Source organism: Camelus bactrianus, chromosome 18, assembly GCF_048773025.1.
Source record: "Camelus bactrianus isolate YW-2024 breed Bactrian camel chromosome 18, ASM4877302v1, whole genome shotgun sequence".
Lineage (NCBI taxonomy): Eukaryota > Metazoa > Chordata > Mammalia > Artiodactyla > Camelidae > Camelus > Camelus bactrianus.
In genome coordinates, this window is record NC_133556.1 from 13823043 (window position 1) to 13846478 (window position 23436).

General features: G+C 53.4%; 1 protein-coding gene and 1 non-coding gene across 4 annotated transcripts; one reads left to right on the forward strand and one right to left on the reverse strand.

Annotated features, from left to right (window-relative positions):
- Positions 1 to 981: 981 nt before the first annotated feature.
- Positions 982 to 22300, reverse strand: SETD1A (SET domain containing 1A, histone lysine methyltransferase). Of its 3 annotated transcripts, none has more exons than XM_074346044.1 (19): positions 22140 to 22300; positions 21399 to 21563; positions 21084 to 21179; positions 19048 to 19318; positions 17838 to 17959; positions 17389 to 17618; positions 16255 to 17101; positions 15312 to 16097; positions 14614 to 14790; positions 14387 to 14474; positions 13948 to 14105; positions 13704 to 13791; positions 11555 to 11839; positions 4768 to 5820; positions 4175 to 4347; positions 3971 to 4081; positions 3684 to 3803; positions 1896 to 2033; positions 982 to 1808 (listed from the first exon to the last, which is right to left on the reverse strand). In XM_074346044.1, exons 2-19 carry the CDS (start codon positions 21546 to 21548, stop codon positions 1635 to 1637), a joined length of 5067 nt encoding a protein of 1688 aa, XP_074202145.1. In that variant the 5' UTR covers positions 21549 to 21563; positions 22140 to 22300; the 3' UTR covers positions 982 to 1634. The 3 variants fall into 3 exon arrangements, with proteins under 3 accessions (XP_074202145.1, XP_074202143.1, XP_074202144.1); XM_074346042.1 differs by having other exon boundaries at positions 11555 to 11893; XM_074346043.1 differs by lacking the exon at positions 22140 to 22300 and adding an exon at positions 21890 to 22076 and having other exon boundaries at positions 11555 to 11893.
- TRNAP-AGG (transfer RNA proline (anticodon AGG)) lies at positions 6537 to 6609 on the forward strand. Its single transcript has one exon. It is a non-coding gene; the product is annotated as a tRNA-Pro (tRNA).
- Positions 22301 to 23436: the final 1136 nt, after the last annotated feature.

The window sequence follows — 23436 nt, forward strand, 5'->3', positions numbered from 1 at the left end:
GGCTGCCTGCCACCCCTGCCCCAGCGGCAGCAGCCCACCTGTTACTCCTAGAAGGGGCCTCTGGCTTAGTGGAATGGAGCAGGGACACAGGGGCCAGAGCTGTTTACAGAGGCTGAAGCTGTGGGCGCAGCAGGCTACCTGCCCTCTGACCCTGCCAACTGCAGTTACCAAGACAAGGGGGAGGGCTCGGCCTGCTGGAAAGGCTCAGGGTTTGAGGTGGAGGGGAGATTCTGAAACAAAAAGAACAAGGGAGCTGGAGAGACAGGGTAGGAGGGTAGGAAGGGCTGGGACTGGGGGAACGGACCCCTGGACCCTGGCATCACCTCTGCCTACCTGCAGCCACCGTCTGAGGGTGCCCAAACTGGCCGTCTTCTCTCGTCCCCTGGGCCAGCAGGCCAGCAATACACCATCCCCTTCCGCTTGCTCCTCCTCCCTCCTGGCCCATTCCAGGAACAGAGAGCAGCCCAGCCTCCACCTCTCCAGCCCCCACTCTCTTGCCACAGGGCACCCTCTGGTGGCTACTCTGCGCTGCACTGGCATCTGGTTCCAGCGAAGAACTTGGGGAAGGGGGATGGGGAAGGCAAAACCTGCTGGGTGGGCGCCGAGAAGGGGTTTCAGCTGCAGGTTGGAGCAGGCAGGGTGACCTCACTCCCAGTACATGACGTCAGTCTTTCCCTCTTGCTGGAGTTCCCAGGAGGCCAGAAGCCCAGCAGCAGCTGTGGTTCTGGGAAGGGAAAGGAGGCCTGACCTTGGCCCTGCTCTGGCTGGCCTTGGCAGGGGATTTCTGGATGGCTGTTCCAGCCTATCAGATGGCCGGGAGTGATGGAGGCCGAGTCTGCAGGTCTGGGCTCTTGCCCAAAAGCCCCTCTACCCATCCCAAACTTCGGGCCACCTATTTCCCCTTCTCTTCACTTGCCCCACCTTCTGTCCTTGTCAACCCTCATCCCACCATACTTTTCCCCAAAGATACTGACCAAGCACTTTTGTACAATAAAGTTTAATCACAATTATAAAAATGTGGCATTGGGTTTGCGCTATTAACATATGTACAGTCCAGCCCAACAGGAAGGGCCCGCCCCCCCACTGTCCCGGCCTGGCAGAGCCAGAGCTTCCAGACACCAGGGTGGGAGGGCGACCCACAGGGTCTGGCAGGAACAGAAGATGAGGCAGGGTTCCAGGCACGGAGTCCCCAGGACTGAGGGCGCAGGGCCCCCCTACGGGGAGAACATGGCCACTGCCCCTAGAGACCCCTAAACTGGGGAGGGGTGCACGCAGGGCACAAAGGGAAGTCCCCATTAACACAAAGCAAGGGGGCTCTTCAGCCCCCCCAAGAACAGGATCTGTACAGGCCGGCACCCCAGGTTTCCACAGGAAACAGCTGCTGGCAGCTACAAAACATTTACAGCTTCTTCTCCGCAAAGAAAAAAAAAATCGGGATGGGTAGGCAGGGGCACGAGGGGAAGCAGAAGTTGCCTCAAGGGACTGAGGCTCCCTCGCTGGGCCTGGGGCCCCCCAACCCCACATTCAGAGATGGGGCGTGTGGCCCCTGCTGAGCCCACTAAGGCTGGGTGGGCTGGGGAGCTCAGGGCACCAAGGGGAATAAATAGGGGTGGGGGCACCAGTCCTGCCCCACCTCAGTTGAGGGAGCCGCGGCAGCTCTCGGTGCCGCACAGACACGGGATCTTGTTGTCCTCCAGCGGGAACTTGTAGTCGTAGGTGATCTCCTCATCCACGCCAATGGGCTGCTTGGAGTAGATCACGATCTTCTTCTGGGACTCGATGGTGATCACCTTGGCGTAGCAGTTGGGCTGCAAGATGAGGGTCCAGGGCCATGTGAGTGGCAGCGGCCCCTAGGCCCCCGCCCCACCCCTGGCCCGGCCCGGCCCCTCACGCACCGTGCAGCAGTGGTTGATGAACCTTGCCAGGTTACCACACTTGGTGGCATCGATGATGGTGTCGTGGTCCACCCGGAACAGGTAGCTGCTGCCAATGCCCTCCTGCACATAGCGCTTCTCCCGCATGTCGGCCACCATCTAACAGGACAGGGTGCAATGATCAGGGAGCTGCCCCTTAGCTTCCTGCTGGACCAGGCCTGACCCCACCGGCCCCTGTGATGGGGGGTCCTGACAGTCTCCCAGCCACCACCCCAGGGGCCACATGGCCTGTCTTGGATCTGCAGCTCTCCCTCTGGCACCCACCACCCCAAGACTCTGACTCACCTGACTTTGCTTCCAGGACTCCCCTCTTGCAGCCACCTCCCTAAATCTTTGGCTGCCATTCTGACAAAGTCACCCAGAGAGGACCCCAGGGAAATCTGAAGTGGTCACTGGGCAGGAGAAGCAGCCACTGGCTCCTCCTGGAGTGTCTCCTGACCCACGGTGGAGCCCCAGACTGCTGGGTGCTAGGGCAGCTACTGAGATGATAATGGCCATTTCATGAACTGAACCCCTTCTCCGGGACCATCTCTCCAAAACAGGCATCCATGGCTGCCGCTGTCCACCTCAGGGCCTACATTCTTGTGTGAGAAGGAGCAACTCATTTCCCAGAAAACAGGACGATAAACCCTCTGCACCCTCCCTGGGTGAACTCACTCTATTCCAGGGCTTCAACTGCCAGCTAAGTGGTGAGGACTCCTCCCAAACTTCCATCTCCAGCCAAAATCCACCTCAGTGGAGCTGCGGGACGTCATCCTCTAGATGTCCCCCGGGCACTGCAACTTCACATGTCCCAACCAGAGCTCATCTTGACCACACATCCGCTCCTCCTCCTCACTCCCCATCTCACTGGCAGCCCTACATACTCCGAGCTGCTAAAGGCGGCGCCCCGAGAAACAGTCTGGCCTCGGCCCTTGCCCTCACTCTCCAGAGCCAACTCATTGCCTGGTCCTGCCAGCCACCTTGGACCCGGACTCCACTGTTACCCTGGACCCACCGCCTAGCCCAGGCCACCCGCCTTTGGCCAGGATCTGTGCAACAGCCCCCACACCCCGACCCCGGCTCGTCTTGGCCTCTAGTTCTCTCTTCACACTGCAGCCAGAGGGAGCTTATTAACCTCCAAAGTCCTCTCCTGCTTAACGCTTTGTAGCGAGTTTCCTCCTCTCATCTCAGTCTAAATTTACTAACGTGGCTCCCAAGCTCTGTGGGCCTCCATCGGCCCCTCTGGCCTCACGTTGCTGCCTCTGGCCCTAGTTTTTCCAACTAGCCATGCTGACCTCCCTGCCCTCCTAAGACCATTCTGCCTCCAGGCCTTTGTACATGCTCTCCCACAACAGGGAGCACCCTTCCCCTCACCTGAGCCTGTGAGTTCCTCATTATCCTTCAGCTGCTGGTTTAAACACTACTGTGCTCCCACTGCCCCCACCTCCCTAGACATCCCCTTTCATATCAACCAAACACCATTTTTTATTGTAGTTACTTGTTCAAAACCTGTCCTGTCCACTAAACTGTGAGGTCCTTAAAGGTAGAGATGTTACTGGTCTTGTTTCTTGCTGGATCATTAACATTTAGCTTACCAGTACCCATTACTAGTTGTTGAAGGAAGGAAGGGAGGAAAAAAAAACGGCAGGTCTCACTGGCTAAGCCTTAGAGCGGGCAGGGAGTGCGGGGTTTCACCAGAGGGTCAGGAAGTTCTCACGTCAGCATCCCGTGCTGCCGCCAGTTCAGGGCCTGGGTGTGGAGCCTCACCTGGCGGATGTTCTGGCCCACGTATTCGATGACCATCTCGTCAGCTGCAATGGGTTCCATGGCAAACAGGCCCCACTCGTGGATACGGCTCCGGCCGAATCGGAGCTTCTTCTTCCGGAACTAGAGGGTGGAAGGCAGACTGTGCTGCTGGACGCCCCCTCAGCCTCTTTGCCTTTCCTTGGACCTCCAGGGCTGGAGGGTGTTCTGGCCACTCAACCCAGCCCCACCCGTAGGGGGATCCACGATGCTGCCTTCCCACTGCTCCCTCCTCAGTCCCCACTCTTCACCTTGAGCTGGTTTAACTTTAGCAGATCGCTGTCCATGATGGCCGAGGTGCCGATGGCGCTCAGCAGCCGCCGCTGCTCGGACCGGCGCTCCGAAAGCACCCGGTTAGTCCCCTGTGAGAAGTAGGCAATAGAAGATGTTAAGTGATGGGAGAACTGATGAGAAGAAGATGCCACCAGTGGGCAGGTACCAAGGAGGAGCCTCACCTGAGTGTCCGCTCCTTCCAGCTGCCGGGCCGAGACGGGGCACACATCCAGGTACCTGTCCTTCTCCTTCTTGCTGATGGGGTAATAGCCTTCACTGCGGGCTGAGCCTGTCTGGTGCTCGCGGGGCCCGTCCTGGGGCCGCCGCTTGCGCTTTGGAGTGCTCAGGTTGGTGAGTGCAGGGTGTTAAGGAAGAGAATAGGGTCCTCATGGGCCAAATCCCTGAGGCTCCGCTCCCCTCTGCCCCCTAGTCCAGTCCAAGGACAGGGCAACTGACCTTAGCTGGAGGTCCTGAGCATACTCAGTGTGAGAACAGAAAGATGGAGGGAAATAGGTCTGCCCACCGTTTTTGCCAAAAACACCTCGGGAAGCAGAAAAGAGGCACCAGGCAGAGAGAAAGGGAGGCTTGGCAGTCAGAGGAGAAATACCCATGCTGAACATGGCAAAGAGAACTGGATAGGGAAGGATATAAACGCACACCCTAGGAATGATCTCAGGAGAACAGTGCCTGGCTGTGCGATCCCAGGGAAGCCCACCTACAGCCCCTTGGCCTGTCTCCCTGTCCTGAGAAGACCAGCCCCTCCGGCTCAGGATATTGGTGTGATGGACCCAGTGGGTGTCGTTAAGCCAGTCAGCCCCGCTCGTCTGCTGCAGCAATCGCTCATACGTGAGCCGCAGGTAGCTCATGTCCTCCAAGTCCAGGCCTGAGTTCCAAATGTCATACAGGATGGTCATCTGCTCAAACTCGCTGCGGGGCTCGAAGGTGGGCGGCGGCGGCGGTGGTGGGGGTGGGGGCGGCCGCCGGCGCCGGGCGTGGGAACGGAGGCTACGCCGCCGGACGGCACCCTCGCCATCGCTGCTGCTGCTGCTGCTGCTCTCCGAGGACTCCGACTCCTCCTCTTCCTCCTCCTCCTCCTCCCCCTCCTCTTGCTGCTGCTGCTGCTGCTGCTGCTGCTGCTTTGGCTCCTCCGCCTCGGCCACTACCACCTCAGGGGCCTCCAAGACCTCGTCTGCCGGGGAGCTGAAGAGGGCTGCAGGGGCAGGAACTGGCTCCAGGGGCCGAGGGGCCAGGGTGGAGGGCGGCGGTTTGATGGCTAGGGCGTAGTTGTGCTCCAGGAGGATGTGGCTGAGAAGGGGGCTCGGGCGGTCTGACTCGTCCACTGTCTCTGTGGCCTCCAAGTCGTCACTGGGTGGCAGGGAAGGCAGCCCGCGCCGGGCTGGGGTCAGGGCCAGGTCGGCTAGCACCGCCAGGTCCACTTCTGTCCCTGGCTCAGCCTCTTCTTCCTCAGTGGAGCGGCCTCGGCTTCCAGCGCGGCTCCGACCTCCTCGGGACACTTCCTCAGGCCAACTCTTGACCAGTGACGCATGGTCCAGGGGCAGGTTGCGAATGGTCCGCTCCAGGCCCCGGGGGACTTTGCGGGAGGTGGGGCCCGGAGACTTGACCTGCGGTGGGGCAGCAGGGGGAGGCTCTGGGGCTGGCACCTCCTCCACGGCAGAAAAGGAGACGGTTTTCCGGCGTTTCTTGGGTGGGGGCAGGAGGGGGATGGGAGAGGAGGGGCGCTCGTCGGGGCGGGGAGCAGGGGCCGGGGGTCCAGCCGGTGGCTCAGGGGGAGGCTGGGGCACACTGGGAGGCAGTTCCTCAGTAGAACCTGGGGAAGGAAGCACACAGGTAAAGGGAGAGGGTCAGCTTCTTGGCCTAAAGTCATCAGACTGAGATTCATTATGGGCAGGAACCTCGCCAGCCTCCCTGGGGAGTCCACACCCCAGATGCACTCACTCCTCAGCCTCCGACAGACACTCCTGCTTGCTGGGGAACACACCGCCTGCCTCTTACACCTGCCATGTCCTCAGCACTACAGGCTCCCTTGACAGAATGGGATTTCACATTTGCTCATTCATACCTTCGACAAGCATTTACTGAGCACTATGTGTCAAGGATCAGAAAAACACGTTGAACAGACACCTTCAAAGCCCTCAGAGAACTTACAGTCCAAGCAAGATGATTACACAAAACGAATGTGCAGCCTGAACTCTGAAGGGTGGGGTGGGGGCTCTAAGGAAACAAACATTTGGTCTCTAACCTTTTTATCAAGACTGGTGGTGACAGAACCACATCCACCAACCAGGCAGAGACAAGGCAACTTTTTGCCTCCTGCATTTTACAATGAGGATACAGTTAGCCATTTTTGAATTAAAGTATCCATTATCTCAACTATAAATAACATTCTTTGCTTAGCAAGGTGAAACAGATACAATGTAAGGAACTGAATCTTTGTATTAAAATATTTTACAGAATTGCACTGGGGATTTGCCCAAGTGAGAAAGAGGTCAGGAAGTCTCCCCTCAAGAAGCTGAAGGTGGGGCCGGGGGTATAGCTCAAGTGGTAGAGTGCATGCTTAGGATGCATGAGGTCCTAGGTTCAATCCCCAGTACCTCCTCTAAGAATAAATCAATTAATAAACCTAAACATCTCCCCAGCAAAAAAAAAAAAAAAAAGCAGCAGCTGAAGGTGAAGCTGAGGTCCCAAGGATGAGGGGTGGGCTGTGGAGCAGGCAGTGCTGTCTCTCCCTAGCTAACAGGGCCAGGGAGCACATCCTCCCTCTGTGGTGACCCCCAAGTCTGCTGCTGAGTCTGGGGGGGGGGGGGGTCTGAACACTGCTCAAGACATACAGAGCCCTTTCCTTGTCCTGCAGAACTGACCATCCAGATGAGGCTAGTCCATGGCCTCACCCTCTCACCCTTTTAGCCACTCACACAGGCATGGTCTTTGAGGCCCCTGGCCCTGTGCTCACACGGTGCCCTTCGTTTGGAATGCCTCTCTCCTCTCTCCCATCCAAAAAGCTCACATGGACCTTTTAGACCCAACTCAATGCCACCACCTTTGTGAAGGCTTCCCCATTTTCCTCAGACGTTGGTAGTATCTTCCTTTCAGAATCAAAAGGCTAGTGGTTCTCAACTGCCAATCTTCAGATTGGCTGCAGCAGGTTAACAGCTAATATTTTGTGCCAAGTACCAATCCAAGCCTTTTACACAAAGTAAGTACTCATTTAATTCTCACAACCACCCTATGAGGTGAGTACTACTATTAACCTCATCTTACAGATAAGGAAGTCGAGGCAGAGAGAGGCTGATAACCCAAAGTCACACAGCTAGCAGATGACGGAACAGGCTTGGGGCAGCCTGTGTTGAGTTCGGGGTCTTACCGACTACCCCAAGTGGCTCTGGACCTTCTGCACTGAGACTGAGAGGCTTCACACCCGGCCCTACCACTCATGAGCACCAGGCCTGGCCCGAGCAGGCAGTGAGTAACATGCATCCACTGCCTTAACTGACATGCCCTCAGCCTCCTGTCCCCTGAGGCTCTGGACACCACCTGGGGTCTCAGCCAGGAGTAACCCACGCTCAAGCTAGTGAGCCTCGGCATGCCGGTCCCTGTTCCTCCAGTTTCTATGACTCCTCTCACCTCTTCTCCACTCCAGCATTTTGGGGCAGCCTTCTCCTCTGACCCATCCTCCCAACCTAGCTCACTGCGCCTTCTGGAAGCCTGGCTCCTGAGGAGAACAAATTCCCCTCCTGACTCAGCTTCTTCCCACAGATTTCCCTTTTGCTCCCCATCCTGAAGGAAAGCTGGTCATACCTTTCATTTATGGAGATAACTTTCAGGGGACCTGACCAGTCTATACAACTCCCAGAAGCCACCGTTTCTACTCCGTGACTTATCCCCCTCCCCCATTAACTGATGGCCACCTGACCCAAGCCAGCCCGAGAAACTTCCCTGAGGATAAGGATCTAAGGTAGGAGTGGGTCTGTCTGTGAGGGTGGCCATCTTCTGTAGAAATGGAGAAGCAGAGAAAGACCATTTGCAGAAAGACAGGAATGAACCAGACAGGAAGACAGAAGAAAAGCAAATCCTGAAGGTGTCCAGACCCTTGTCTTTGGGATCCTCCAGACAAGCCCTCTCCCAGGCTCCTGCGACTGGGTCACCCAGGCCTCCTTGGTAGCTCATTCTCTAAAAACCAAGGGGTCCACCTTAATCGTCCTCTCCTCTCCCACCTCTGCCATCTAGCTGGGCATCCCACCTGTTCACCAGATTCTCACATTCACTCATCTTCAGCTACCCTCCACCAGTGACACACATGACCTTGTCACGCCTCCTCCACCCTGGACAGTGACACTCCGACCTCTACCTTCCGACCACAATTCCCCAGGTCCTTTCAGTTCACCCCACTGCACCTGTTCAATTTCCCAACATCTATCACCCTCCCCCTAAATTAACTTCTTTGTCATTCCCAGACCATAGAGGCCCTCACTTCGTCTTCTCCTTTTTTTTTTCTTCTTTACATTTTCCAGGTGATTTTACTTATTTATTTATTTTAGGGTTTTTTTTTCGGGGGGGGGGTGTAATTAGGTTTATTTATTTATTTTTTTGGAGGCAGTACTGGGGACTGAACCCAGGACCTTGTGCATGCTAAGTATGTGCTCTACCACTTGAGCTATACCCTCCCCCATCCTCTCCTTTCACAGTACTTTCCACAGTCTTCCATCACATCCACTCTGGAGACCCCTAAACCTGAATCCACCCAACTACCTGCCTTCTCTCCTCCTTCACCTCAAACCCCAGCTTAAGCAGGGCTTCTGAGTTGCTGGCCATCCTAGTCAGCTGTCATTCTCACTCCCCACCCTCCTCACCTTCCAAGGCTCCTACTCCACCCATTCCTCTCATGCTCAGAAATTTCCTGCCTCCCTACTGCAGAGAGAAAAAGGAAGCCTTCAGGCTGAAACCCCACGTCTCCTTGCCTCCCCACTTACAGAGAGATCTGCATTTAATCTAGACAGTCCATCTCCTCACCTCCCCAGGTGCGCCACTCCAGCAAGTATTCCTCTCCCCTGGTCCAGCTACCTGCTCCCTCTTTCCTTCAGTGCATGAACATGCTCACCTACTTTGAAAAGCTAACCCTCCTCCAACCCTGCATTTTCTTGCTGTCTCTCCACTTCCAGCTGGGTAACCTTGAGCATCTCACTAAGCCTCAAATTCCTCATCTGTAAAATGGGAGTAGTAGGGATGCTGTGAGGAATAACTGAGAAACTGAAATTTGCAATGTGCTAGACATAGAGCCTGGCACAAGCAATCTACTCAATAAATGTAACTAACATTATTAATAACCACCCCTCAATTCTCTTCTTTCACAAGAGTAGCCTACCCTTCCAAAAGACTGGTTATCGGTCACCTGCCCTCACTCTTTAAGACCTCCTAACTTGAGCCACACTACTGAAACTGGTAAGGTCACCAGTAACCTCCTAACTAACAAATCCAACAGACACTTTCTCTATTGTGGCCCTCTGAGAAAGACCATTCCCAAGCTCCCTGGTTTCTTCCCCACGTCTCTGATCACTCCTTTTCAGCCTCCTCTGGCTCCATTTTGCCCACCTACCTCTTATAAGACTGTAAGGCTCTGCCCCCTTCTCTCATTCCATCATCCTTCCATTCCGTACATCCATCTAAAGTATACAAGTATATTCACACCCACAGTTTCAAATATCTAACACATTTCCAGTCTACTGTTCTTTCTAGAGCTCCACAGCTATGGATCAAACTACCTACTAAATGCTTCTACTTGGAGATTCCAGAGACACATCAAACTCAACCCCAATTAAATGCATCAGCCTTCTTCCTAATTCTGGTTCGCCTCCTTGAGTTTCCTTTCTTGGTAAGTAGTTTAACCAAGTAGTTCTGTCTCCTAAATTTCTCTTAAATCCTCATCCCCACTTCTACTCCCACCACCTCACTGCAACCTCCCTGCTTTGGTTCATGCCCTTGCTTACCTGCATCCCTTCAAACCTTCTCACGGGTCACCCCACCTCCCTCCTCACCTCTTCCAAATCCCTCCCCACCTCCAGCCAGAATGACCCTTCTGAAATGCAAAACTGGTCACATCCCACTTTTTCTTCCTACCCTACAGAGAATGAGAGAGTACTACAACTGATGCCCCCTGTCCTGAGACCCCACTGGCTCTTCTACCACCAATGGACTTCAGAGAGGCTGGGAGAAGCATCTTAGGATTAATGAGCCTCAACTCCTCCTCTCATGGGGCCTGGACAAGAAGAGAGTGCACAAGCACTAGGAGGTCTTCCTGTGGTTCTGCCTATCTCAGCCACAGATTCTCAATAATGTTCAAGAGCGAGATCTTTGGAAGGCCACATGCATCTCTGAAGCATAACTTGAAAACTGAGTTAATTCCAACCCAAGAGCATACTACTCCAAGTTACCACCATCGCTTGCCTTACTTACTGCAATAGCCTCTTACTCTCCTCTCCCTGCATAAACTCTGGTCCCTCTCCAAGTTTTCTCTGCACTGCATCTTTTCAAAACACAAACACAAACACAATCACGTCATTCCTCTGACGGCATTCTACTGACCTCAAGATAAAGCTCAAATTCCTAACGTGGCCTACTCGTTTTGCATGGTCCAGCCTTTGCGCCTCTCTCCAGTTTAGGCCTCCCCGGCTCCCGCTCACCCTCAGCTCTCCAGAAGGTTAGCTTTCCTTTATGTCTGCCAATATGCCATGGCCTCTGCATGAGGGCCTTTGCGCATGCTAATCATACCCTCTCCTGCTTGTTTTGCCTTGATTTCAGCCCAAAGGTGGTAACCAGAGATTTCCCCTGAGATGTGCTCCGGTTCTCAGGGTACCCTGTACTCTCTTTCGTGGCACTTACCAAGTCTGTAGTCACAGATTTTCCTAAGTATCATCTTAAGTAGAGACTAAACTTTCTCTCCTCACAGACCATAAGCTTCACGAGGGTGAAAACAGTGCCTCCTGTGCATACCATTGTATCCCTTGTACCCACTGCAAGGACTCGATAACTAAGTATCTACTGCCTGAACAGTTCACTCAGCAGGATAAATTATGTACAATGTATTATGTACGTATGTTATGATATAAAATAACTGAACGTACAAATCTACAAAGGAAAGCAAAGATAGAATTAAGTTCTGAGTTTATGTTGCTAATAGTTACTATGTATCCAATTCGTCCATGTAATCACCTTCAGGTATACACTACACATTAAAGAACAGGCTAAAAGAAAAATTAGGAGAAACTAATTAAATTGGGAGTTTTCTCCTTAACTTATTTGGGAAGAGACCGTTCTATTTTACTTCAGTAGCCAAACACCAAGGTCTGGCTCTGAAAACTGTTTACAGCATCATAGTTTTGAGCATGTTTAGGCCATAAATGTCTCCAAGGGATAAGTGACAGGAGAAAGTGACTTCCGTCCAACTCTGTATGTTTTCCAACATAGTCACACACTTGTATACTGTCGACCCCACTGTTCCCATGGATACAGACACACAAAGACCAAAACAACAGCTCTACACTACCTACCTGCAGGTCTTGCTGGAGACTTCTGTTCAGGGAGAGGTGTGACTGGGGAGTCTGCAACCTGTTCTGGCTCGGGCTCCTCCGCAGGTGCTGGCTGGGGCACGGGGACATCTCGGGGGGGCGATGATGCTGAGGGTATGGTTGCTGGCTGCTCCTCTTCCTCTTCTTCCTCAGAGGAGGACTCAGATGATGATGAGGACGATGAGGACGATGAGGAGGAAGATGAGGAAGATGAGGAGCTGGATGAGCTGCTGCTCTCGGAGTCCGACGTGCTATCATTCTCACCATCTGAGTCAGCATACAGAGAACATTTGGAGGACGAATCGCTTTCCTCGTCCTCGCCTGGAAATCCAGAAGGGGCAATCAGGCGAGGTGGGAAGACCCCTCACTTGGTCAAGCTGTGGGCTCATTCACTGACTCACTACTAGGGATACATTAGGCTCTGCACTAGGTGCTGGGGATTCCTCGCTTCAAGGAGGTGGAGAAGCATGTAATTTGTCCAGAGTGTGATAAACCTCAGTATGAAGGGCTAGGGGAGCAGGCAAAAGGAAGCCCTGGATTCTGCCTGGAGGATCAAGCCAGGAAAGACATCCCTGTGAAGATGCCTGTCAACAAGGACAAGACGGAGTTCACTGAGCAGACACAGGGGCTAAGTGGAGACATCAAAGGTAAGTGAAGATGATGCCCTTAGGGACTGGCAAGCAGTCTGCTCTAATCACTGAAGGAAGCTTTTCTCAAAATGTGCCTTATAGACACTGCCTGGACAATGGTCTCTGAAAAAGGATTCCAGAGTAAATAAGCTTAGGTAATGTTACATGTCTACACCTCCAGGAGTGGTAATACACTAGATGGGCTCTAAGGAACTAAGAATTTTAGTCTTTAAGGAACATAACTGAGTAAATTAGAACAGAAGGTGATGTGGCAGGGAGGAGTGTGGAGAATGGCAGGATGAAGCTGAGCAGATAAGAAGGAGTGAGATCACAAATGGCCTGAAGCATCAGGCTGAGGAGTTAGAAAAGAACAGGGAGCCAGGAAGAGGCTTTATGGAGGGAAGTAACAGGGTCAGGTGTGCATTTTCGGAAGGTTAATTCCATCAGCAAGTTGGAAAATGGATTGAAATGGATAGGGAAGGATGGAAACAGACAGGGAAATAAGTCAAAACTGCTGCAGATTGTAAGTAAGAATGAGAGGAGAGCAGGAACAAGGGAGGTGACAAATTCAAGAAACAGAGGCAGTAAAACTGACAGAAACTGGTGACCAAGTGGATGTGTAGGGGTCTGCACCCTCTCACTCTTAGCAGATGATCTTGCCCTCTGATTACCTGAAAGACTCTCAGATCATTGTCCTCATGATCTTGGCCTCTGTTGAAATGGCACCTCTCAGAGGCACTCCCTCACCATCAGACAGAACACAGTCAATCTTTCCCCAGTTCCCCAGCCCAGTCACTCCCTACCCCACTAACCTATTTTATCTTCTTCAAAGCAAGTACCTCTATGTGAAGTGCTACAATCTGTTCACTTATTTTCAACTCCCGTCCTCCCCTTTGACTGATCGCAAGCTCTACCAGAGCAGGAATCACATCTGTCCTGGTCACTAATGTGTCTGTAACACCTAGAATGGTGCCTGGCACAGAGGAGGGGCTCAATATATATTTCTGAACAAATGAATGAAAAGAGAGACTAAACCATGTGCCCAAGCCTCATTATATGTGGAGGAACAGACAGGTGTTCAACTGAAGACAGAGTTGTGTCCAGTGACAGCAACTGCAGGGAGGGGAAGAAGGTACAGCTCAGTGGCTGGGCCTTAAAGGAAGAACCGTGCTCAAAGGGGGAAAGGCAGAGCCTGGCAGCATCAGGGGCAGTAGGAAAATGCAGACTGCTTATCTCAAGGACTTGGGAAAATAAATAGGCTCTCCTGGGTTGTCTGCTGGGGAGAGAGCATTTCAGTTGCAGAGGTAAGCAGGAGGGAGCGTTCTGGATCTTATTTACAGTGGGCCAACGGTTCCAAAGAATGGGCTTAAAAGACAAGTACTTTGGGGGAAGGCAAAGATGGCCAATCAATCCAGCAGGAAGGTTACGTGGGCTCAGAAAAGGGCTATGGGTGGCTGAATCCCTTCTTCCCCAGAATTCTGTTGTACACTGTGCGTGCTTACCATCTGATGCCTCTGTATCCTTCTTCGCAGCATCCATGGCTTCCTCACGCTCTTCATCTTCCTCATCTTCCTCTTCATCCTCCTCATCCTTAAGGAAAGGGACAAATGGGAATTAACAGGAAAAGGACGATGCGTCCTCCAGGAGGTATTATTACTTGGGCTCCAGCCCAGAGAAAAGCTAACTACGGGGACAAGAACTCAAGCCGTAAGCTCTTGGCAGGGACCAGGTGCCTTGGCCCCTCACCTTCTCTGAGGAGGACTCCTGGGATGCCTCCTCCCCCTCACTGTCCAGAGCAAAGGACTTGCGGTGCTTGCCCTGGGTCTTGCTTCGCTCTTCATCTCGCTTTGGGGGCTTGGTCCCCGGACGTCCTGGCTCTCCAACCTCCTTCTCACGCTCAGCGTCTAGGCCCAGATGAGTAGTAGTCAGTGTAATTTACCATCAGCCACAATTACCATTGCTCTATTCTGTGTGCACACCAGACACAAGAACCACAGCTAAAATCCAGGGACAGACCTACCTGAAGCTTCTCACATCTCAGAACTGCTTTATTTTAACCATTTCAAATTTCCACTTGGCTCCTTGCCCTCAAGACACTTTCACCCCTCGTCCCTGCCTCCTCCTTTCCTATCAGAATCTAAGTAGCCTTCTGTCCCCTTTCTCCTTCACCTGACCTCCCACTCACCATCTTCATCTTCTTCAGCTGGAGTAGAGGGCCGGGGCCTCTTTTCCTCACTGGCCTCTGAAATTTCCGAAGGCTCTTTCCGCTTTACCTGGGAAATGGGAAGAGATAGAGCCCATTCAGAATCCAAACACTCATGGTTCCCAACCACCCTTACCCCAAGGCAGGGGGCCCCCCTTTACCCCTCTTCCCTCCCAACTAGAACTAGGTAAGATCAGAATTCTGGGTACCTTGAAGGAAGGCAGCCGCAGGGCCCCTCGCAGCCCTGACCCAAAGGCGAAGGCTTCGATGCCGGTGGTACCCCCGCTCTTGGCCCAGTCCACGAGGGACAGCAGGCCTGGCTCTTTAAGCTTTGTCTTCTCTTTATCCTCCTCCTTGGCTTGCTGTTTAGCTGCATTCTGGAATGGCTGCAGGCAGTATGGGGACTGAGCCCCAGAACCCAGGCGCTCCCTCCTGCCTCCTGCCTGAGAACTACTCCCAGGCCCCAGGAATACAGAAATGCATCTACTCACTTCTCCATTTGACACACATCTATGCCACACCTCCCTTGCACCAGCCCCTACACACGCATTTCTCAAAAGTCCACTCATTAAGTCCTTCAACTTTATGAAGCTGCTACTATTCCTGCTCTACTAATGAAGACACTAGACATTGAAGCCCAGAGAGATTTAAGGGCTCTGTCCACTACAAGTAAGCAGTGGAGCCAGGACAAAGGTCTTCTGACTCTCGGGCTCACACTTTTTCTACTGTTCTGTGTGCCCCCTAACTCCCCTGTCCAACTGTGTCCCACCTCGTGTCCACAGACTCTCTCTCCACTTGCCTTGATCATCTCTCTTCTCTATTCTGAACTGTGCAGCCTGAAGAAGCTGGAGGCCTATATCCTCCAATGGAGCCCCAGGCCTTCCCAGTCCCAGGCACTGGCCCTCACCTTGGCCTTCTCTTCCTTGCTCTCCCACCACTGATCAAAGGCTCCAAAGGCCACATTCTCCACCATCTTGCGGTTGAGGTCTCGCTGCATGATGCTCTTCATCTCTTGGACGAGGGTGGCCAGCACACGACCCACAGTGCCTGCTGATGGTAGGGCCTTGCCCTCTGCCAGCTCTGCTTCCTCCCTGGGAGGCAGCCGGGCCTCTTCTCCTGAGACTGAGGAGGAGGGCAGGGGCTCGGCTGCCATGGGCAAAGGCAGGTGATAGGCCTCCCGGGAGTATGCCCCTCGGCCTTCTTGCCCTTGTGTGTACAGAGCATACGGTAAGCCATAGGCTGCCTCTTGGTGGGGCGGGAATGGGAGAAAGGCCTCCCCAAAAGCCCCACCGGGGGGACCAGCTGAGGCAGCAGTCAATCCTTTGCCCTGCCGCAGCTGGTGGAGCCGAGTTAACATCTGGGTCTGCATCTGGAAGGACATGGGCATCCCTCCCCACTGAGCCCCAAGTCGATCCATGAGCTCTAGGGAGTTCACAAAGTCATAGATGTGGGGAGGGGGTGGAGGAGGTGGGGGGTACTCAGGGGGCGGTGGCCCATCAGGTCGGGGTGGGAGGAGGTAGGCAGGCTGGTGGGGAGGATAACCAAGGGGAAGGGAAGCCAGGTACGGCGGAGGAGGGGGAGGAGGAGGAGGAGGGGGTGGAGGTTGCTGGGGCGGTGTTGGGGCCGGAGGGGGTGAGCCGCCCCTGTCATCGTCGGAGATTTCCATGTCCTCTCCAGAAGAGCATGGAGAAGCCTGTAGGGGTGCAGAGGATGGTCACAGAAAGCTGCTGCCTGCTCCTTGGGCTTTTCCTCAAATCTCTGTTCTCTTGCCTAGTTCCCTTCCTTCTCTCCCTAGGCCCAACCCTGCCTCCCGGATCCCAGGCACCTCCGCCAGCTGAGCCCAACCTCACCTGGTTCTGTCCGTTGGCCTTGGGCGACTCCCGGGTAGCCCCCGGTTCCCCACTCCCCGTAGGTGCCACATCCTCAAAATTTGCTGGGGCTGGAGGGGGTGTGCAAGGCCCGTGACCTGACCCAGAAGGCACCTCACTCCCTGTGTCTCTAACCCCAGGGCCTGTGGTGCTGTTCTCTTCCTCTTCCTCAGTGTCAGAGGCCAGGAAAGAAAACTTGGAGCGCTGCTCCTTCAACAACATCTCAATGCGGGAATCCAGGCTGCTGTGTTGAGCGAAGGGCACACTCTCATTGGTGGTCTCTGGGGCTGGAGAGCCAGAACGAGCAGGTGAGGCTGGGCGAGGGGAGGTGCGGGCTTCTTCTCTCTCAGGACTGGGCCCCCCACCACCCCCACCTCCACCAGGTTCTGGAGGCTCTGGGGGTGGAGCTTCTGAGGCAGGAGGCCGATAGTCCTGGTCAGCAGGCCGGCTGGGCTCAGGGGGCAAGTAGGAGGTATAGGAAGGTGGGAAGCGTTCGGCTGTATTTTCAGCAAAAGGTGCCCCAGGAGGCTCCTCCCGAGTTGCCCGGCGGGGTGGGTAGGAAGCATGACGTTGGTAGCGATTCCAGCTTTCATAATATGCTGGGTAGTTTGAGTCAGAACCACGAAAATGAGAGGCCGAGGAAGAGGAGGAGGACGAGGAGGACGAGGAGGAAGAGGAAGAAGAGGACGATGCGGCGGTGGCTGCAGTGGTAGCGGAGATGGCTGCAGAGGTGGTCGTGGGGGCCGAAGATGCAGAGAAGTGGCGGCGGGAGAAGGAATCTTGGTAGCTGTTCTCTGATCGCCGGGGCTTAAAGGAGGTGGAAGTGGTGCTGGAAGAAACGTGCAGGGGTTAGCTGCGTTCAGCTCTGTATGACCAAACCCCACTGTCCCGGTTGTCCATACCCAAAGACCCTCTACACTGTTCCCAAAGGAAGATTTAAGTGCTGTTGCGTTCCTAGCTAGAGACTAAATTCCCTGAGGACAGGGCTTTGTTGGCTGAATCCACAGAGAAACTAGGACAAATTACTCCCAACTCCCTCTTAGAGACACTCTGGGCTGCTTCTTCCCAGTGGCAACTCTCAGAATCTGGGGGTCCCAGAGGGTGCTTATGCTGTACCTGCTGGAGTAGGCAGAGTCCTGAGAGTAGGGGGTGCTGCCCCGAGATGTGTAGGGGGTTCCTTGGGAGGACTGAGGGGTGAACTGGCCGAAGGAAGAGGGGGTGTCTTGTCGGCCGCTGGAGAAGCTTGTGTCCTGGGAGCAGGGGGTGCCATTGCCAGGAGTGCCCACTGCAGCAGTGCCTGATGGGAAGGCAGCTGTGTCGGAGGAGGAGCGGCGGCGGGATTCAGTCTGGAGAGAGAGTGAAGCAGGGAGGAAAGAGATCAAGCACTATTTGACAATGTGCCCTTCCCAAACTAAGAATTCCAATTCTCCATCTTTTGAAAGCACCTAACATCTTTTTCTTGGCTCTTCCTATACTTAACAGTGAGTTCAGAACCTCCCAGACTACTGCTGGCATCCAAGCACTGGCCCACATGGCTAGGGCTACGGCAACCACAAGCTTCTCACCGTCTCAGTGGCTGCACCAGAGCCTTGGAACTTCTCACTCAGGGCCTTGCCCCCAGTGGGCACCGTCTGAGGGGTGTAGGAGCCATTGACTATTAGTTCATAGTACTTCATTCGTTGTTGTCCTGGAGGGAGGGAAATGGAAACCAACAGAGTCAGATGGAGGAAACAACACCTTTCTGATTTGCTATTCCCATTTCATTCAGGCCTCAAGTTTCCTAAGATTTCTTAGAAACCTGGGTTTGGGGTTTTCAGTTCTTCCACTTATCTCTATCTAATAACTACTACAAACCACAGACTGGACGACACTTCACAGTCCACAAATCACTTCCAATGTGTGTTACTGTGTTGAATGATCACTGGGAGAGAGAAACACCAGTACCCCTATTTTACAGTCTTAAAAGAAAATTCATCTGCACAAAGTCACAAAGTTGGTCGGTGGTAAAAGCAGAATTCAAACTCAGGTCATCTGATGCTAGATCTCACCACGGTCTTTATCCTATAAACTTATGTTGCAAAATGGCAGCCTGAAGGCTAAATCCAGCCCCCCATCGTGTTTTTTTGCATTTGCCCCATACAATCACTTAAAATATTGAGAAGGAAGGGGGAGGAATGCAAGATTTAAAGCCCATGAGATTTCACACAAGAACCTAGATTTCCAGCTTAAAAAATAAATTATCCGTCAATACTAGTCATCATTGCCACTTACAAATTGGCTAATGCCAACTAACAGCTGCCTCCCTTAAATGGCACTAGACAGTATGCCATGGCCCCCACCTCTCCCTACCGCTCCTTGACACAAAAGCCCAGACTGTTCACTCACCTATACAGGTCCCAAATTCTTGACACAAAATTTCAAAACCCAAAAAACTCAAAATCCAGTGTTTTTGGAAATTTGGTGTCAAAACCTGACCTGAGGCTATTTACTATAGTTTTCATTCATCTTACCTAGTACGACCTTTCACACATTTTCTTACAAGCACAGTCATACACCAGACCACAGGGTGCTGCCCTAACCCAGCCAGAGATAACACACAAAAACTCACATATATGCCATAATCCCTCTGTAAAATTCTGAAGTCTAAAACACAATCTGGCCCAAAAGTTTCAAATGAAAAATCATAAACCTGACCCCTTGCCTGACCCCAACAGGCATTTGCGTGTACCATCTCTGCCTGAACCCAACCTCAGGCAGCAGGAAGGGAGCTCTCACCTTTGATGTCGAGCTGGGCATGAATAATGTTGCCCATGACAGAGGTAAGGTGGAGGTTTTTCACTGTTTCCTTGGCTCCCCGAGTGCTGGTGAAGAGCACACGGGCCAGGCCCAGGTGCTTGCGAGTGCGAGGGTGAAGAAGGATCTCTACCTCTTCCACCTCGCCATACTTTCGGCACATGTCCTTCAGGAAGGTCTCCCGCACGTTGTCATTCAGCCTTGCGAAAGTCACTTCTTTCAGTGGGATCTGTCCAATATAGAACTCATCCAGCTGCAGAAGAGACAGGAGTTAAGCCTTGGGCCTCAATACTGATCACTGCTCCTTTGCCCTCTAGGAAACTTCAGAAGATCCATGAGGCCAAGAGAGAGAGAACTAGGAAACTAAGAGGGAAGGGAAGTGGGAAGGGGCTCCCAACAAGGGATACATTAGTCTTGACCCTTCTCTTCTCTAAAGTCTTCTCACCACAGGACAATGGCAAGAACCAGGAAAATAAATGTACAAACTGAAGACTAAACATACATGGAAGGAACTAGTTATGTGAAAGTAACTCACTACCTCAGCTTTTACTAAGTGATTACCATGGCCTGGGCATTAGGAATACAAAGATAGAAAAAAAAGGATTCTGATTCAGAAAAGCAGAGAAAACAAACAGACACACACACACACAATCACAACATGACACAAGTGTCAGCAAAGGTGCAGACAGGGTTCCTGGGAGCCCAGAAAAGGAAATCTTTGTTCAGAGTGGAGGCAAGAAAGAATTCATAAAGATGGTGTCATTCGTACTGGGCTTTTCAGATAAACAAGAGTTCACCAAAAATGACAGGACCCATAAGGCACAGAACTCTTAAATAACTTGGCATTGCCTGGAACATACAAAGCGCTCGGTAGGAAGAAAGACACATGTGCAATATCAAAGCAGATGAGGCTTGGCCAAATGAATAATCATACTTGTCAATGCACAAAAACGTGGACTTGTCAACAGAAGTAAGGTAAGAGAACAGTAAAACCAAAGAGACAAATGACAGCAATAAAACAGAGAAAAGCATGGAGGCAAGAAAACCAGGGGAAATGAATACAAGAGTCTGTATTAAAGGAATGGCAACAAAAATAGAAAAACCAAGGTAAAAGAAGAAACATGTTTATAAAAAAGATTCAGCACAATTTGGTGACAGATAAAAGAGAAGAATCACAGGATGACTCCCAAGTATCTAGTTTGTGCTGCTGAGTAGATGGTGCTGTCATTCATCAGTAGAAGGAAAATAGAAAAGAGAGCAGGATTAAGGGGGTGAACATAATTGTTTTACATCTCTCAAACTTGAGGTTTCTGGATGGAGCCATCCCTCCATGAGGCATGTTAAGTCTAGAGTTCAAGAGACTGATCTTGGCTGGGAACAGAGATTTCAAAGCCACCAACATTTCAGTAACAAAGTTGTGGAGCAGAAAGAGACTGTTCAGGAAAAGTGTATGAAGTGAAAAAAGAGGAGTGAGGGAACCAAACAAATGACTTATTCAAAAAGGAAGAATACAGAATTAATGAAGGAAACTAAGAACCACTAGTTTTCCAGGTCCAGTCCAAGGCCTGATGAGTATCCTGCCCAGTCAGGGACATAGGAATCCTCTAAGGACACAAGACGGAGGAGGGACGAGGAACAGCAGACCCCCAGGGATGTTGTCACTGTATCCAGTGGCCTTGTCATTCCCCTTAATTGAGAAACTGGGGTAACATACAGGGCACTGTTTTGCTGCATGCTGTCTAGAAGCACATGGTGATAGGTGTAGTAGGTAGACCTGTCTTCGTCCTTCAAAAAGTTAACACCCCTGCTTGAGACACTTCACCTATACCTTTTTAGAAGATAAACATCCCTCCTGTCCAGAACAAACTCAGTCTCACAGACTCAGAAATTATTAGATCTGGCTGTGATCGTTTCATTGGAAAACCCCCTTTTATTAGGCTACAATAAGACTAGACTGCAAGGACCAATCCTTCACACTCTCCAAGGGCCACCACACCAAGAGACCAGCAGACACGTACCTTAAACTTAGGGACTGGGAGGGAAAATTCTCTGTTTTTGGACCTGACGTGGCAACGGGGGTCTTGGAGGTCTTCGACTGGAATATACTTTGAGTCCTAGGAAAAAAGCAGGAACAGAAAGATAGTTCAAGAAGAAACCACATCGTTGAGCTCTAGAGCCCCTTTGGAGACCCATCAGCAAAAGAGCGGGATGCTGGTTGCCCACTTTAAAGGAGGCAGGCTATGGGTATGGGAGTTCTTGGTGGTGAACGGAGGTAACAGAGAAGAATCGGGCCTGAGTTCCCTAGATGGCAAGGAAAGGCCTGGGGCACTCACGTTGACACTGAAGTGGATTCCATCGTATCTGTACACCTTTTGAGAAGGCCTGCGTAAGGCAGGGTCCAAGGCAGGATCCACGATGAGCTTGTAGTTCCGCCACTGGAAGCTCGGGGCTTTCTGCCCATCTCCCCCACCTTCCTGATCCATCTTTGCTCATTTACACTGTTAAGAAAGAGGGATACGTAAGGGGGTTCAGGACTTAGGCCTGACTCCCTTGCTGCCCCTCACCGACTAGCCCTGACTCCAGGTTCTCTCATCACCCCAGTTTCCACACCTCACCATGACCCATGGCTCCCCTAGATTTCCCAAGTACCTTCTTTCACCACAACACCCCATTCTCTCTCTACCTCCCAACTCTCCCCTCAGGCCCCCAGGCCCATCTCGCGCCCCCTTACCTTCCCGCTCTCCCTAGCGCGCGCCCCACTTGGCCTCGGCGCAAGACCCCTCCCCCGCCCCCTGGCAGGCCCCGCCCCCTCCCGCCTCCTCACCGGCCAGCGGCCCGGGCCAAGCCCGGCTCCCGCTCCCACACACCCGCTCCGGTCCCCGCGCCCCGATCGTCCAGCCAAGAGGTGGCACCTCTTCGGGGCGTTGGAAACACCGCGAGACCGAGCCCGAGACCCGGCTTCGGCCCCGAATCCGAGCGGGGGGTGGGGGGAACGCGCGCCGCTGCCCTCTCCTCCCGCCCCGGCGCGTTCTGCCCCCCCCATCTCCGCGCACGCGCGGCGCGGCCCCACTCACCCGCTCGTGGCGAGCGGCTCCCCCTCCCCCCACCCCGCGCGGCACCTCAGCGGCGCGAGGCGGCGGCGGCGGCGGCGGCGACAGCGCGAGACCCGGCCCCGCAGCGGTGGCGGCGGCGGCGCCCCCCCACCACCACCACCTCCCCGGCGCGCGCACCAAACACCACCGCCACCTGCGCGAGGCCCAGCGGGCACAGCGTCTATATTCGCACTTTCGCCACGGGCACAGCCGGGAGACCCACGGGGCCTAGGATGACGGCTTCGCCTCGGCCGGCGCCCTATAAAGCTCAAGAGTTGCGGCCCAGGAAGCCTGGAGATTGGCCGCATCCCCCGGAGAGTGGGCTTCACCACGACTATCCAGCTGCTCTGGCCTAGGGTCCTTGACGAATCGGCGGCGACGAAAGCAACGACTAATCCCTGAGGAAAAGGGGGCGGGGCGGAGGGGAGGAGGCCAGCCAGAGCTCGGGAGATTTGAGTGGCGCGTTGAACAGACGCAGATTCGTCAGGCGGGCGGGGCGAATCAGTGGACAGGATGCGAGCTTCTTTGCTCCTCTTTCCTGCCCCTTCCTCAGGAGGCCAAAGGTCTAAGAGGCTGCAGATTCGCCACAAGTCCTGGCCTCAGCTGTTGCCTCCCTTCACCCGCCTTGGTGGAGTCAAGAAAATAATGCCTGGTTAGCCAAGCCCTTTTGGCAGAGTCGGCTACTTTTCCTGGCTCTATCTTACTAGCACAACTCAGAGGACTGTTCAGTTCCGACCCAGGGGGAATAGCTACAGAGTCCGATGAGAATTTTCGGCCGAGTATAGAGCGGCCAAAGTGATTCTGAAAAGGAGCCGGCCTAGCGAATCTGCGAATTCTTTTATGGGCGGGGCCAAGGCGCCGCGCGCAGAGGGCGTGGTCAGAGTGTGCAGAGCCCGGCGTCGCGGGGGCGCTTCCTGTAGGACCCACCGAAACCCGGGCGGGCTGGGAGGGGCGCCCGGGAGGTGGAAAAATACTATCAATAACCGTGACTCAGGCTGTTTGGCTACGCACATAATGCCGGGAGCATTTTCCTCCCGTTATCCACTTTGGGCCTCTAGTTGTTTAAGATGCCCATTTGACAGATGGGGAGACTGAGGCCCCCAGAGGGTGCGGCCTTTTGCCCTTACTGGCCTACCATTTAGTGATTAAATCTTAGTCTGTCTTAAAGCTATGCCACAAGCCTGGTGGGTCCTCAAGGCCCTTGAACCTGTCCTCTTAAAAAATGATAAACTAGATCGTACTTGAATTAGGGTGGACGGGTCGATTCCACAGGCACCAT

Bases quoted from the DNA above. Each gene is read 5' to 3' on its own strand.
- SETD1A (XM_074346042.1), bottom strand. From the start codon at position 21,548: ATGGATCAGGAAGGTGGGGGAGATGGGCAGAAAGCCCCGAGCTTCCAG. The intron at 14,791-15,311 runs GTGAGGGCCAGT...TACTGCCTGCAG, and splicing joins GCAAGGAAGAGAAGGCCAAG to CCATTCCAGAATGCAGCTAA. The intron at 4,348-4,767 runs ATATCCTGAGCC...AACACCCTGCAC, and splicing joins CCACTGGGTCCATCACACCA to TCACCAACCTGAGCACTCCA.